Source organism: Trachinotus anak, unplaced genomic scaffold (genome assembly GCF_046630095.1).
Source record: "Trachinotus anak isolate AG129_WGS33_773 ecotype Australia unplaced genomic scaffold, CSIRO_AGI_Tana_v1 ptg000005l, whole genome shotgun sequence".
NCBI lineage: Eukaryota > Metazoa > Chordata > Actinopteri > Carangiformes > Carangidae > Trachinotus > Trachinotus anak.
Window position 1 is genome coordinate 1,835,463 of NW_027273856.1, and position 14,977 is coordinate 1,850,439.

Here is a 14,977-nt window from a genome sequence, read left to right on the forward strand (position 1 = left end):
TGTGTTTGCCTGGAGAGGCCAGCTGTCACCTGCATGCAGGAAGAGTAGGCCTCACCACTGATTCTCAATACACAGTGGGTTCTGGACTTTGGCTGTGAGACAAAACGGGTGTGTCTGTGCATCCATTCCACAGCGCTGAAAAAACTTTTGGTTTTTATAACTTTGTTTTTTTTTTTTTAACTTGTACTGCAGTGCTCACTGTGTTGGAGTTAGCATTTTAAGATGAGTTTGAATATTCCTGTGACAATTCGTTGTAGATTTGTGATGCTGGAACAATGCTCTTCCAAAGCTGGAAGGAAGAGAATCAAGCTAAGCTGCTCTAATCTGTAAAACAATCAAAAGACCGAGGCTGCCGCATTTAGAATTAATGAGAGACCAACCTTGTGAACACTTAGAAATTAGTCAGAGTGATTTTCTGCGGATTTGGCCTCATTTTCTGGTTCAGATCATTACCATCAAAAAAATCCACATTTGTGTGTGAGAGCTCAAACAAATATTACACCCAGCTCACAAAGTCAGCTTCTGTGACAGAAGTGAAGTTTGGATCAGATAAAACTCCTTCATGTGTGGTTTCTAGCTTAAGGAAGGAGCTGATAAAAACATCTGTTAAACTTTCAATGTCACTCAATCAGTGGTTTCCCATCCTTTTTTTGTCAGACATACGCTTTTATTGACCAAATCTTTGAAATGATTTTAAACTGGATGTTATTTAACATCTATTAAATATCTATAAAGGTGAATATTGTTTTATATTATGTTCTCATAAAATTGACAGATTGGTCAAGTTTGCATTTGTACGACTGCCACTTTGGGTGGCATAAGCTGAATCACTTACACTTTACTTTTAGCTTTAATTATTTCAACCATTTATTTATTAATGGCTCCACAGTCTCTCCAAGTGCGCCCTGTGGAACAAGCAGGCGAGCCCTGGTTGGGATTCAGTGCACTAGACAAATCAGATATTTTGTCTCTGCCCATCATGTATTACAGTAATTGCTTACTTATCTGACATGTCTGTGTCAGTTCGATTACCCTTGCTGGAAAGAAGAAAACAAAACAACCAACAATACCGCATTTATATTTATAAATATGTCCACATATAAGGCACATGTAGTCTCAACCGAATATCAACTTCCAAATGATTCAAAAGAATAACTGAACGATTGGTAAGATTCACCCATACAGATGAACAGACATCAATAGAATCTCTTATATCAATATTATTCATTTACACATTACTACAACACAGTCATTACAAGTTTTGGTGAGCCAGTTTGGATCCCCTATGAGAGAAATGCAGCGCTCAACACTTTATTGGTATCCTCTAGGAAGAGGAAGAAAGCAAACAATTGGGATTATTTTATCGCAGGGGAAAAGAGGAAGGGAATGTGGGGACCTGGAGTTGAGGGCTGCCATATTTGTTATTTTCAAAGCTACATTCTTCCTGTAGGGCATGAAGTTTGCAACTCCATTGATTTCAAGATTGTCTGTTCCTTTGCAGTAACAAGCCTGTCTAGATACAAATGCACCTCCGGCTCTGTCAACGGCGGATGAAAAGTGAAAGTGTGAGAGTGTTTTCTCTGTGTTTTATTGACTAAAACAGAGCTGTCACCCGGAACAGGGAGATGGTGAGCGGTGGCTATGTTGTGAGAATGCAACTAGGGATGATTAATGCAATCATCAATAAGAACGACACGGACAAGGATTTTAATAAACTGCTTTCTGTGACTTCAGATCATGCCACGTTGTCACCATGACAGGTGTCGCTCTGTGCACTCGCCCCTGTACTCGACACCTCTGTGCCCTGGTGCTCTGGAACTGATACAGAGGTTTCTACATGTTCAGGTACATTACTGGACTCACTGTCCTGGGTTTCGCAGGGCTGGTGGCCCACCTCTGAATGATCGACAGAGACTTGTTTATTTGTAAGCCACGGAAAGTCTGATTCAGTGGGCAGCACATCCAGTGCCAGGGCCGCCTCTTCTCCTTCCTCCACCGTGGAACCTAGTTCTTCATCTTCAACCCCTTCTACCTCATGCCCCGCCTCTTCCACCGGACTCCGCCCCTCCTCCAGCTCTAAGGCGGTTCCATCTTCGCTCAGGGTCACTATTTCTCCCCCTCTCCTGTCAATCCCGTTCGTCTCCACCCCTGCTAGAGGCTCCAGACTGTTGAGCAGCGCAGGTGCGTCTTCCCTTCTGACGCCATCTGTGCCGAGGTCGCTGCCAGCCGTGTGGCATTCCCACGGTGATTCATGTGAACCCCTGTTGTCTGACACAGCTGGGAGATGGGAGATGAGACAACTGGTCATTTTAATTACTCACTTGATCTGTGGTCATCAGAAAACAAGTACTTTTACTCTATAAATATATACTAATATATATATATATATATATATATATATATATATATTTTAATATATCACTGTGCTTTTTGTTAGCTGGCAACATTAGCATGAATTCCTACCAAAAACAAATGTGTGTTTTGTAATTTATATTATCTTGTAACAACACCAACAATCTAACTTTGTATTATGTTTATGGCAGCCACTCTTTAGGGCTGCAGTTAATGACTATGGTCATTATTGATTATTAATCTATTGATTATATTTCTGATTAATCATTCTGCTGATAAAACATCAGGAAACAGTGAAAAAAGCACACCACAATTTCCCAGAGCTTAAGCTGACATCTTCAAATTGCTGATATTGTCAGAACAATAGCTGAAAACCCAAATGTATTTCATTTACAATAATATCACAGAGAGAAAGGCAGTAAACCATTATATTTGAGAAACTGGAACCAGCAAATAATTGGAATTTTTGGTTGATTAATGATAAAACTGGTTGATAAAACAACAAAGTGACAATTAAAATTGTTGCAATTAATTTTCTGAATGGCAGAATATTTCAAACTTTTAAAGTTTACAATGCATTTTAAAAGAGAAAAAAAATACATATTAAAAACAGTTAAAAACAGCAGCATATTAACATTACAGTAAGCTAATTGATATTATATGAGCTGACAGAGAAAAGTGACAGGAAACATAATCAGACTTTGCAGTGATGTGGTATGTGTCTTGTGCACTAGGATGTCTAATTTAGCACATACTATGTGTTGCTGTACTGTGTGTTGTATGATGAAGATACCCTAAGATGCTAATATATAAGCAGCAGGAAAGATGCCGTCGGTAGAAAAAGCCCTTTGCCTGTTGATTCTCAGGACAGTGGGCTATGGTCTCTCCCTTCATCATTCAGGTTGTCTTTTCAAGCCTGAAATTCTTTTTAATAAAATGACCATGTGATAGAATGAAAAAGAAAATTCGGAGGAAAACATAAGAAAACCTTTCTTCTTTTGGGGCTATGCCACTGTGTCAATGTAGAAAGTTATTTCAATTACTTATGTGACTGTATTGCTTCCATGGCAACAGGCTAAATATAGCAGCAGTGCCCCAGACAACGGGACACAAGACAAGTGTGACGCCCCGCATCTCAGCAACAGCAACAGCTTAGTTCTGCTTCTTTCTGCCAAAATATGCTCTCACTTTGATGATTACTGACCCATATTTGTGGATGTGGAGGCAAAAAGGTTAAAGACTGCACACAGAGTCCCAGTTACCTTTTCCCACACATACACACACACGCAAAAACATGCAGGAAGAAAGCAACATTACTTGAACTGGCATCCATATTTATGGATGCCAGTCCCCCCCTCCCCCCCAACCCATCCCCCATCCCCTTTCAAAGAGAAGATGGCAGAAGTTTCTGAATGTCAGCGGGTGAGAATTTGCTTCACATTTCCAAAATGCCATGGCATTTGGGCAGCTTGCACCAATGAGAAGCAGAGAGGAGTGGAGGCGGGAAGGGAAAGGACTTGGGTTAAACATGGAAGAGAGCAAGGAGTGTTTAGCACGTAGTGGCTAATTACAGTGTTTATGCCGTTAGCAGTGGGTGCTCTTATCAATGGGAGGAGAAGCCAGCTACACACAATTACACACTCACCTTTGGGTGGCTGCACTCTGGGCTGCTTGTTTGGCTGAGATGTGGCACGTGTTGGATGAAGTTCTGGTTGAAGGTTGTCATTCAGTGTGATACTGTCCCGCGTCCCTGTAAGACCACCACCCCAGAACATACAGTCGCCGTTACTTTCACTTCCAAATGACAATAAAAACACAAAGTAAAAGTTTTTTCAATGCTTTCGGCATGTTAGGATAGCATGGAGCTCATCCAAGCACACATGATGCTGCGATGACGGTGCTTTCGCATAGCATACAAACACATGTATGCACTGCAGCGCTTACAGGAAGTGGCTTCAGTTCCCTGTCATCTGTCTTCATTAGTGATGGCTGCATGCCTCTTAGGCTGACACCATATGCTACTCATAGGAGACTGTGCACTACAAACCAGACATCACAAATACATACACAAAACTATATGCACAGACGCATGTAAATCTGTAAGCGTGCACATCAGCCTGTGCCTCAGAGAAACCCTGCGAGCAGGCAGAGCCCGGCCTGTTTCTCTGATCATCCATGTGTGAGGCACAAAAACAAACAGAAGAATGAGAAAATGGATGACTGGGTGACACGATGCGTGAGAATCATGAATGGTGAACGGAGACCATATTGTTATGAATGCAGTCCATACTGTTATGGATGCTCAGTGTTTACACTGACGTGGGAACAGTGAATGAGACAGCAGGGTAGGGGCTGTTTGGATGGTGAGGCTTCTACAAATAGGGGTGTCAGGAGAAGCAACAAAGTTGTTTGCTATGTAAAAAGTTCCTTTGCTTCTTTTACAGAGACGATGATTTCAATCACGTCTTTAAAACAAACCTTGGTAGGGTTTTGTAGCAGCATGGCTCTTGCAGATGACAATCTCTGTCTGTCAGTCCACCACTTTGGTTCAGACTCAAATATCTCAACAACGGTTTGATGGATTGCCATGAAACTTTGTACAGATATATTCATGGTCCCAAGAGAATAAATCCTCCGGACTTTGGGGTTCCTCTGACTTTTCCTCTAGCACCACCATGAGGTTGAAATTGACTGATTGACTTTATTGTCCACCTCATTGGAAAATTTGTCTTTGACTTCTCCTAAAGAAAGTAAAACAAAAATACATACAATCTGCATAACAAAACACACCTTGAAACATGCAACTTGTACAACATACACTAGTGCAAATGAGTAGGTAGCAGTGGATAAAGTTAAATAAATACCAAAGAGCAAATCAAGTAACAAGTGTTGCCTGGTGTAGTCATTTTGTGTTCACTGCCATTTGTGACTTTGAAATGTCTCAGCATCTACTAGATGGACTGCCCTTAAATTTGGTACAAACATTCATGCCCCCCCTCTCCTCTCAGGATGAATGATAACTTTGTAGATCCCAGGTCAAAATTTCAATTAGTCTTCTAACGCTTTGGTTTATGATAAGACATCTGCAAATATAATGATATTCCCATCAGCCTCAGCTGTACTTTGCGTTTGTGCTAATTAGCAAATGTTAGCATGATAATACTCCACCAGATTCACCATCTTTGTTTAAACATCACATCATCATGTTAGCATTGCCACTGTGAGCATGCTGCCATGCTGAGATTAGCATTTAGCTAGTTTCACAGAGCAGGATGCCATGGAAGAATACCCTAAAAAATGACTATTTCTATTATGAAAATTCAATGTAGAAACTGGTTATAGAGAAATTACTAGATGACTAGAAGTTTTTAATCCAATACATTAACATTACAATAATATGGACAATAATAAAATAAAGCCATAGGCAGTTATACTCATTAACCTACAACACTGCCCACAACGACCCAGTGCAACCAGATATCTATCAGTTGTATCAACTGTAAAGAAAAATCTCCATACAAGTGAGACAGTTGATGTGTCTGTGATATCATGATATATCGATCTAGCATGATTTCCCCTACACAAACTCTAACTTTGCCCACGGCTGTTTCTGTTTTTTGAGGAATCCTAAATGTTGTAGTAACATGCTACAGCTGTCTAAAGACAAAAGAGTCTCGAAGCAGGTATCTCCTTCATTAAGCTCAGGTAACTGGTCTGTAGCGTCCAGACTATGCCACTGCATCCAAACCCAGTTTTCAAGTTTTGAGAGAGGGGCCTGAGGGGAGTTCTGGAGACTGTCTTTTAAAGCCAATAATAAGTAAGTTGGTTATTAGGAATGCAGAGCAAGACCCAGACTGAGCGTAGCAGTGTTTTTCCCAGAGGCCGGCAGCACAGCAGGCAGGAAGCACCAATGACTTGACCAGTCTTCAAACCATCTCACAACTCTCTCACACACATCCCGCAAAGATGACAGACCTCTCTGTTTGACATGACACCCCAATATACCAGATCATAAACTCTACATCACAAACATGGAGACAAAAAGATGAGACTAGTACGTCAATGACCCAAAACACCGCTGTACAGGTGTACTCTGCATCCACCTCTATCTTTTCAATATCTGATGGACACAGTGCTACGTCTCAGCTTGCACTTACTCAGCACTGGGGGTGGGGTGGACTGGAGGGTGGACTGGAGGGATCTATCAATCACAACTTTATCTGACTCACTGCATCAATGTGATTGTTATTGTTTTTCGCTCTCTCTCACCCGGAGACAATGTAGTCACCTCTAGTGTTCTCCGAGCCTCAGGTAGGCAGCCAAGGCCCTCTATCCTATCCTGTTTGCCTTTAATATCCATCAGCCCAACTTCCTATCACATCAAGGCCACAGACACTCACATCTCTCTCGATATCTCTGTCTCCCTAACTGTGGTGGACAGCGTGGTCGTCAGGCACTCTGGGCCCTCGCCTACAAATTCCCTAATAACGGCACATTCCCCTAAATGTGTTTGTAATGTGGGCAATCATTTTCAGTAATGGATGCTTGTCAGTTTTATGGCAGTGAGAATGACGGTCTCATGACAGGGCACCTCCATCCAGCCGCAGCCCCTCCACCTCTCGGTCCGGCTCATACACGGCACAACATCTCCCTCCAGTGGGGACAAGAGGGAACTATTTTCTAGGCGGACTCCTGTCTCCTGGTTGAATTTGGAAGGAGAGTGTTCATTTTTATATTTTAGTTTGGTTTCCCTGAGGATGGCGGGGGAGTTGTTTAAAGGAGGGGAACAGTTGGCAGCTGTGTCTCTTAGCAAAATGTGACGGCTGTTACAGATACAGTGTACATCAAAGTATGTCTTTCACAGGCCCATATAAATGCATGAATGTGGGTGTAAAAAACAAAGTAGGCGTTGTATATGTAATTGTGACTTTGAATACTAATATTTGGGTTATAAATTCACTGCCTCACATATAAGAGATTTGAGAGCATAATTCACTTTTTATTTCCACATTCACTCTTATTAAATTTGGTTTATCTACAATAACTAGAAAAATAAGAATACAATCAATTTCTCCTTTCTCTGACAGTCTGCAATATAAATCAGTGTAGTATATGACAGATATGTCTTTTTTTTTTTTTATATTTATGATTTATGATTCAAATTGTTGCCAGTGAGAATCTGAACGCATTTTAAAATGGACAAACAAAACAGGAGTGTGCTGCTTTAAAAAGATCTCTCCTGACCTTTAAACATTCCCAGCCTCAACATTCAAAAAATATATATATATATATTTTTTCCCCTGGGTGTAAAATCTACGACCGATCCACTGGACCAAAAGGACCAGCGTGTGATATTCAGGTAGCCTGGCTCATTCAGCGGTGTCATGAGCGGACACATGAGCGGGTGGTCAATGGAGTCGACACATTGCAAACGGTGGGCATGAGGTGACATGCTTTCTGGGCGTCTGCCCAGATTAGTCCTGGCATGACATAGCGGAGGGCATGGATGGGCTAAGTGGGGCAGAAGGAATACATACTCCCAATTCCCACAGATACACGGTAGGTCAAGCCTGAGACGTAGCGAGAGAAGAGAGAAAAACACAGTTATGAACATAAAACCTCATTAATGTATTTAGATTAAAAACAGAGAAGAAGTGAGGTACATTTAAAGCTGGCCAGCTACAACAAATACATAAACGATTCTTGGTTATTATTCAAGAGCAACTTATGAGAAGTGTAATGTTGGGAAAAACATTTTCTTCTAAAATTTTTTAAAACAAATTATTAATTATAAAAAGGAAGAGAAATTGTGGCCTGTTTTTCATGAGTCAACTGCAAGTTTGTTTCTTTTTTTTTTTTTTCATTTAACCTACGATAGGCAAAATCCCTCTCTCACTCACACACACAGTCACACACACAGTCACACACACACACACAGTCACATGGCCATGTTTGCTAATGGTGTGGTATGATTGCAGGTTCTTGTGTTAAGTACCAATCTGGTGGAAGAATATGCAGGAATATTGAAACAGAGCCTCTAAGAGTGCTTACACACACAGAGACTGAGACTGATGCTTGATGGACATTTCATTACATACCACAGCTATAACTCTTCCTGACTTTGTTGCATTTCCATTTTCTTTAAAATCAGTTTACAAGCTGGGTTATAAAAAAAAATGTACATAATTGGAAGGTGATTGACAAATATGATTATTTTAAACACAAAGCACAGTAATTTGTATCCATGACAAATTGCTGTGCTGCTGAAATACAGCTCATTAAGAGAGAATGAATTAAAATGACTCACCAGTTGTTTGTTTCATACTTTCATAAGCTCTGAACGACAGTCAAATTACTGTTATTACTCTGTAATTGTTTATTAACTGGATTGAGCTCCATGTTAAATTGAATTATGGAGCGATCGTTTCAAGACTTCAATAAGGAGACTGCAATGTGTGGCGTTTCTTTTTAAAAAGGAGGTTTTAACACTTGGACTTGAAACCCACCTGGAAGGCTCCACAGTCCTGAAACCTCCAAGGTCTTCAGCTTTCTTTCCAAGTCTGCAACTCTGTTTCCGAGGATCCTGCAGACCGAGTAGGAAGGGTCAGGTGACTTGGGACTGATGAATAGTGTGTGTGTGTGTGTGTGGAGTGTTTGCCTTGGAGGTGGAGGAGGATTTTAAGAACAGGCAGGCAAACATCATAAGTGTGTAAGGTTGTTGAATTTAAAGGATGACCCGAATGAGTATGCAGTCAGCAGAGGAGCAGGCGAGGCCTCCTCCAACATCATTATAATGTGCCTCAGTACCTGTTGGTGTGCCTCTGGTGCTGGATGACCAGATTCTTCTCATGGATGGTCTCCAGCAGAGCCGTGGCAAGGGACTTGAGGTCGGAGATGGACTGAGGTGTGGCTGGCAGGCTGCAGCCCTGCTCTTCCAGGAGCATCTCCTGGACTAAAAAGGAGAGGGGGAGGAGAGTGGGCAGAAGAAAAATACAAGCACATAAAAGAGAGAGAGGTGGGAAGTTAATAGAGGGAGAAGAGGATACAAATGAGGGAGAAAGCCATTTTTATTGGAAGCCAGATGTGTGCGGTGAAAACGTGGCCTCACATACTGAGCGTATGCTGGGTATTAACTTCAGAGCCTGCCAATAATGCACCAACACAACTTTTACAAAATCTAAAAAATAGATAAAAGAGAGATGGGGAGAACAGCATGACAAGAGCGAGGCAGAGACAGAGAGTTAGAAACAGCTGTCTACTAGGTGACACTCTAACTTTAACTCCAGAGCCCACTGTGCTGCTTCTGCCAGCAACTGTCAGTCATCATGGCAGGCTCATTTCCCTGCCAGTGGTGCTCTCTACCGCTCAGAATACAATTAGTAACCCAGCTGGTGCCCAGGCGGTGGCTTGAAGGATTGGCAAAAAACAGTTTCATTAAATAATGCAATGATTTGCGGCTGGAAACAAAGGTGTTTTAAGACAGTGATTTGTTAAACTAAAGGAAGAATCAGTTGCAGAGTTTATCTGATCAAACACTAACTGACGTACTCTGAAACAGAGGTGATGGAAACTATTTGTACAGTTTTCAGATCCGCTGCTCTGGCATCTATCAGAGTTTTCAAAGAGAATTCAAAGTGAGCTGAAGCGTTTGTGTTTTCACCTTGTTTGGCTGAGAGGACTCCAGTGAGGGGACTGCTGTTTGATTTCCCATATGTGCTGGAGTTTTTCCTCCTCTCAAGAGCTGTCTGTGGGGAGGGAAAAACAAAAGACTAAAGCTGGCCCTGCCATGTTTGATGAACATTTTAAATAAAAGCAACCTCTTTTCCTCTTAAGGATACAAATTTAGTGAAACCATGTGGATTTTGTCAGGATTCATAAGCCTAAAAAAAAAATTAGCTTTAAATTTTACAATTATTTTTTAATAGTGACGTGCCATCTGTACCTTGTACTTCATGATGTTTGATTTTAGCAGATTCACCTCCTCTTGCAGTTGGCTGAAACGCTCATGCAAATACCTACAGTGACAACGATTAAATTCACAATCAGAGGAGTCAAAGCACATATGACAAGCTTGATGAGATGAGAATGCAGATTACGTGCAAAACATAGTAGATACTCCTCGTTTGTAGATGAAGATCACAGACTCATGAATATTTTGACTATGAAACATGGAAAACTGTGGCAATAAGATCAGACCTGAAATATTTACACAGTGTTTTAGTGTTAGTACATACTGCCCTCCATGACCTTTTCAACCATCAACCTTTTAGGGGCAGAAGAAAATCAATTGCAGTGTTAATGGTTTAAAAAATGATTACACTAAAACACTACTATGACTTATGAGCTCTAATTATTAGTTTCTAATATTAGTAAAGCTCAAAAAATGATTCCCCTTTCTTGCTTAATGTCACCAAAAAGTACATGTATATAGGTAACTTTGCATGGGCAAACTCATATAACTTAACAATGCATACATTTTGTTAGCTTATTATTTAGTAAGCGATTTAGAGTGTAACATTTCTGTAAAATGATTATTGTTGGGTCAATCAGAGCTCAGTGACATAATAGGTATGAAATCCATGTGTGGCCTCAAGGCTCAAACAGTACAAACCCAGGTAGTGCACTATTTCTCGTAACCTGAAGCAACATGTGTAAAATACAGAATACGAAATAACATAAATGAATTAAAAAAAACATAAAAGAATAAGAAAGTGGCTGTAAAATTTCTTTGGAATTTTATACCATGGTTAGATTTTCATTCTGCAGCTGGCAGAAAAAATTGTTTCTCTAGAAGCTGGCGAGATGGAGAACTACAAGTGGACAAATGACAGTGGCTCCGTCTGGATATCTACGTTTGTTTCCCACTCACCTGTTTTCCATGCAGAGAGCGTCCACATCAATGATGCGAGCCTCACGGTTGCCCAAAATGTGGTTGAGCTCCACGTTGAGTCGGTCGGCCTTCTCCCTGAACACACTGCGCTCAGCCTTCACGTCCTGCAGCTCGTCTGTCAGAGCCTTCATGTTGTGCTCCATCTCCTCCATCTAGAAAAAGCCAATCAGGTAAAAAGTGCTCGTAAGAGAGGCCGTTGAAAGGTTAAAGTGACCGATATTTTACAGCTTTGTTTACTTAAACAGAGTTTGCTGAGAGTGCATACACTGTTTTCAGCATTCAGCAACTTAGGAGCTCCCAACTCCTCAACTGCTTCCAACTGAGTGGTTCCACCACAGCAGATAGAAATCCTGTGGCTTGCTCAAGAACCCCTCAACAGCAGGTTTAAAGGAGGGGAAAGTACTGTTTCATCAATTTAACACAGTCCAATACAACACCTCAAGAAAAGCAAACATAATCAGCCTCATACAGGCAGTCTGCACAGCACCGTGTGTTTGTAAGAGAAGAGAATGACACTAGGGTGAGAGTATTTCCAACCGAGAGAAAGTGAGGAGTCCTGCTTCATATCTGTGTAAATCTGTTCACATGTGATTCCAGTCACAAAGTTTGGGTTTGACCAGTGAGCAACATTTAGCACAGCAAATGTTTCTGACCTGGAGCCCTGCTCTCTCTAACTGGCGAACCAGATCCTCACGTTCATGGGCAGGGAAGTGGCGCACCCCCACCTCCTCATCCCCCAGCCTCTGTCGAGTAATGGTCATTCTCAGAAGCTGTAGAGGAAAAAAAAACAAAAAACAACAAGTTACGTTCACCGTTTCTCTCAAACACATCGATGCAGGCACTAGACTAAGTGAGGGGCGAGGTGAAATGAGTGGTACTTAAAGTGCATCGAAGTTTATGTGTGTGGTGCCACTGGTAACCTCACCTTGTTATCCCCCTGGGCCTCTGCAAGCCTCTGAGTCAGCTCCCTCACCTCCTCAGCGAGCTTTTTCGCTCGCTCCCTCGAGTCTCTCAGCAGCTGAGCCAGGTTCACCTGAGGAGAAGACGAGAAAACACAATGAATGGACAGAGAAGGAGAAAGATATAGAAGACCTACATGGGCAGAGACCGTTTGATTCATCACAGAGAGAGTGCATACACACCAGAAAACACTCAATTGGGCTACATCTCCCTTCTTCTTCAGCTCAAAGAAATAACATACATTTAGGAACAATTGTGCACCAAACACATTCAGCCCCTAGTACTAAATATGTTTTCAGGATGAACAGACTGTGAGGATAAAGATAGAGCATCAGGCTGAGCAAAAATACACTTAATTATTTTTTGGCAATGGCTGATTTCTCCTTATTATTTATTTCTGCAACTAGTTAACAAGAATCACATTTTATACCATGTATAAAAGTATAAAGGTAGTGTGCCCTAACCTTTCTCCAGATAAAAAAATATTTGGTCAAGAGTGTGTGTTGAACCATTGTGAGCATGTTTTTACTGTGAAATTACTCTTCATGTCTCCATGAAAAAGCTGTTGTCCTACTCAGTGTCACTAAGTCACCATGTGACCTGTATTTGTTTAGTATTATGAGGTTGTTAGTCCATTGAGATCCTGTATTTAATGTGAAACATTTTTCACACTAATGCAAATAAGAAATCAGGAACTTACCTGATTGCGTTTTTCTGGCGGCAAAGATGGATCACCATCCTGAAACATTAAAAGAATTACAGAACTAGGATAAGGTTCAACTATCAAATTAAATATTTCATTATGCATCCTGTTAAAAGGTTCCAAATTGAATAACTTTCAATTCATCGGCATGAATCAGCTGTTTGAACACGGACAAATAAACATCGCTCACAATGAGTTCCCTGTACTTCTTCTTGAGTCCCTGGTGACGCTCCCTCAGCTGGTTGGCCATCAGCTTGTACTGGTCTCTTTCCTGCTGACAGGTATCCAGCTCTTTAGACAGAATGAGCAGGGCCTCTTTCTTACTCTCCAGTTTACGCTTGCACACCAGGAACTACCACGAACCCCACACACAAGGACAGAACAGAGAGCAGAGGGATTGTCAGATGCATTATAATGGAGACGCTTAATTGAGGCTGTATGTGTTAATTTCACTTGATCACTTCCTACAGGCCCTATCCTTGGATGGAAATGGCCAAATTACCTGACTGCACAAATGATACCAACCCAGACCAGTTCCCCACAGGTGGAAAAGCACACACTGGAACCAAGTGTTTAAAGTGCAGATAAGGCACAGCAGAAGGGACAGAGTAAACCGTGATAGCTGTCAGACCAGCTCATAACCAAATTAAACACCAGCTGCTTTCACAGAGGTGAATACTGTCCTGTGTCGTAAAGTTTGTAGTATGGTTTGGTTAGAGCTGCATCTTATGATTATTTCCATCAGAAGTTCATTTGACAATTATTTTATCAATTTAAAAAATGTCAGAAAATACCAAAAAGGTCAAAACAGCTTTCAAAACCCCAAGGTAATGTCGTCACATTGCTTGGTTTCCGTGACCAATGGTCCAAAACCTAAATATATAAAATGTCATGATCAAATTTGATTTCATTTGATTATCAAAGTAGCTGCCAATTAATTTCTGATCAACTAATCAACCCTAATGGTTTCACCACTGCTCTTATGCTCGGCCATAGAGCCATAAGGCTTCATCCAAATGTAAGAAAGAGCAGTTTCTCATCATTAGATTGTAAGTCATGTCCTCCACTCACAGAGAGGAAGTTCCTTATTAACCACAGTTAAATAAACAGTCCCTCAAGGCAGCAAAAACCTCTGAATGTCTGATTTACTCATCAAGCTTTTCAATACCCCTGCCTGACCAGGTCTAGTTGGTCACTCTGCATTAATGATCACTGCAATTTAATATAGTGAAAGTCACTGATGATTTATTTAAGAGCTGTTTTTTTTTTTTTTTTTATATATATATATAAATACATTCTACCGGTAGGCTACACACTACTAATTACAGGTAATTTATATATTAAATAATATATTCACATCTATTCATATGTTCACCGCGGTTGAATATTAAGCTGTAGACGCGGCCCCACAGGTGGGTTGTATCTGGTCTGGACCACCATGCGTGTTTCAGAGGTGGGCAGCTCACCGCTATCGGCCTGACAGAACAGCATGCTAGCTCAACTCATCCGTACGGACACCATCCAGCTAAGGACAAAAAAAAGTTGAGTTTGCTATAAGATGTTTGAGAGCTCATCCGCGTATTGAGCCTAATGACCGGAGCTCGTCCCATATGGAGCAGGGGAGCGTCCACAGAAGCAGACCGTCTCCGCAGCGGCTCCTCCCGGGGCTCGCCGCTCACTCACCTCGCTGACGAGCCCCTGCCAGTCACTCTCACTCCTCTTGGAGGACTGCATTATCCGAAATGTTGTTCACAATGTCAGGACACGGGCTGCTCCTCAGCCTCCGTCCGAGCCGCCTCGCCGACACCTACTCCGTTTGTTTATCCTGCAACGTCACTTTTTGTGGCTCTCCCGTCAAGCCGCGCAGGATGATAGAAAAGATAACTTCCGGTAGAATGATAAAAAATAAAATAATGGTTGATGGAAACGACTTTTGAGCGATAATTCTTGTGTAAATGTAAAACCATTTCAATGTGAATGACTGGATAGCTTACACCCTTTGTAAGTACAGCACCGGGGCACTTTTTTCTTCAATTTCTGTTTTGCAGAACAGAAATTGAAGTTTCTTTCAC

The 14,977-nt window shown here is 41.4% G+C and overlaps 1 protein-coding gene across 3 annotated transcripts; it reads right to left on the reverse strand.

The window, feature by feature from the left end:
• Nucleotides 1-1,071: 1,071 nt before the first annotated feature.
• ccdc149a (coiled-coil domain containing 149a) lies at nt 1,072-14,768 on the reverse strand. 3 transcript variants are annotated; one of them, XM_071477631.1, is made up of 13 exons: nt 14,589-14,768; nt 13,096-13,257; nt 12,903-12,941; nt 12,168-12,275; nt 11,896-12,012; nt 11,222-11,394; nt 10,295-10,367; nt 10,013-10,097; nt 9,160-9,304; nt 8,859-8,935; nt 7,890-7,922; nt 3,998-4,102; nt 1,072-2,277 (listed from the first exon to the last, which is right to left on the reverse strand). In XM_071477631.1, the coding sequence occupies exons 1-13, from the start codon at nt 14,637-14,639 to the stop codon at nt 1,736-1,738; spliced, it is 1,710 nt and encodes a 569-aa protein (XP_071333732.1). In that variant the 5' UTR covers nt 14,640-14,768; the 3' UTR covers nt 1,072-1,735. The 3 variants fall into 3 exon arrangements, with proteins under 3 accessions (XP_071333732.1, XP_071333733.1, XP_071333734.1); XM_071477633.1 differs by lacking the exon at nt 14,589-14,768 and adding an exon at nt 14,263-14,396 and having other exon boundaries at nt 1,596-2,277; XM_071477632.1 differs by lacking the exon at nt 7,890-7,922.
• Nucleotides 14,769-14,977: the final 209 nt, after the last annotated feature.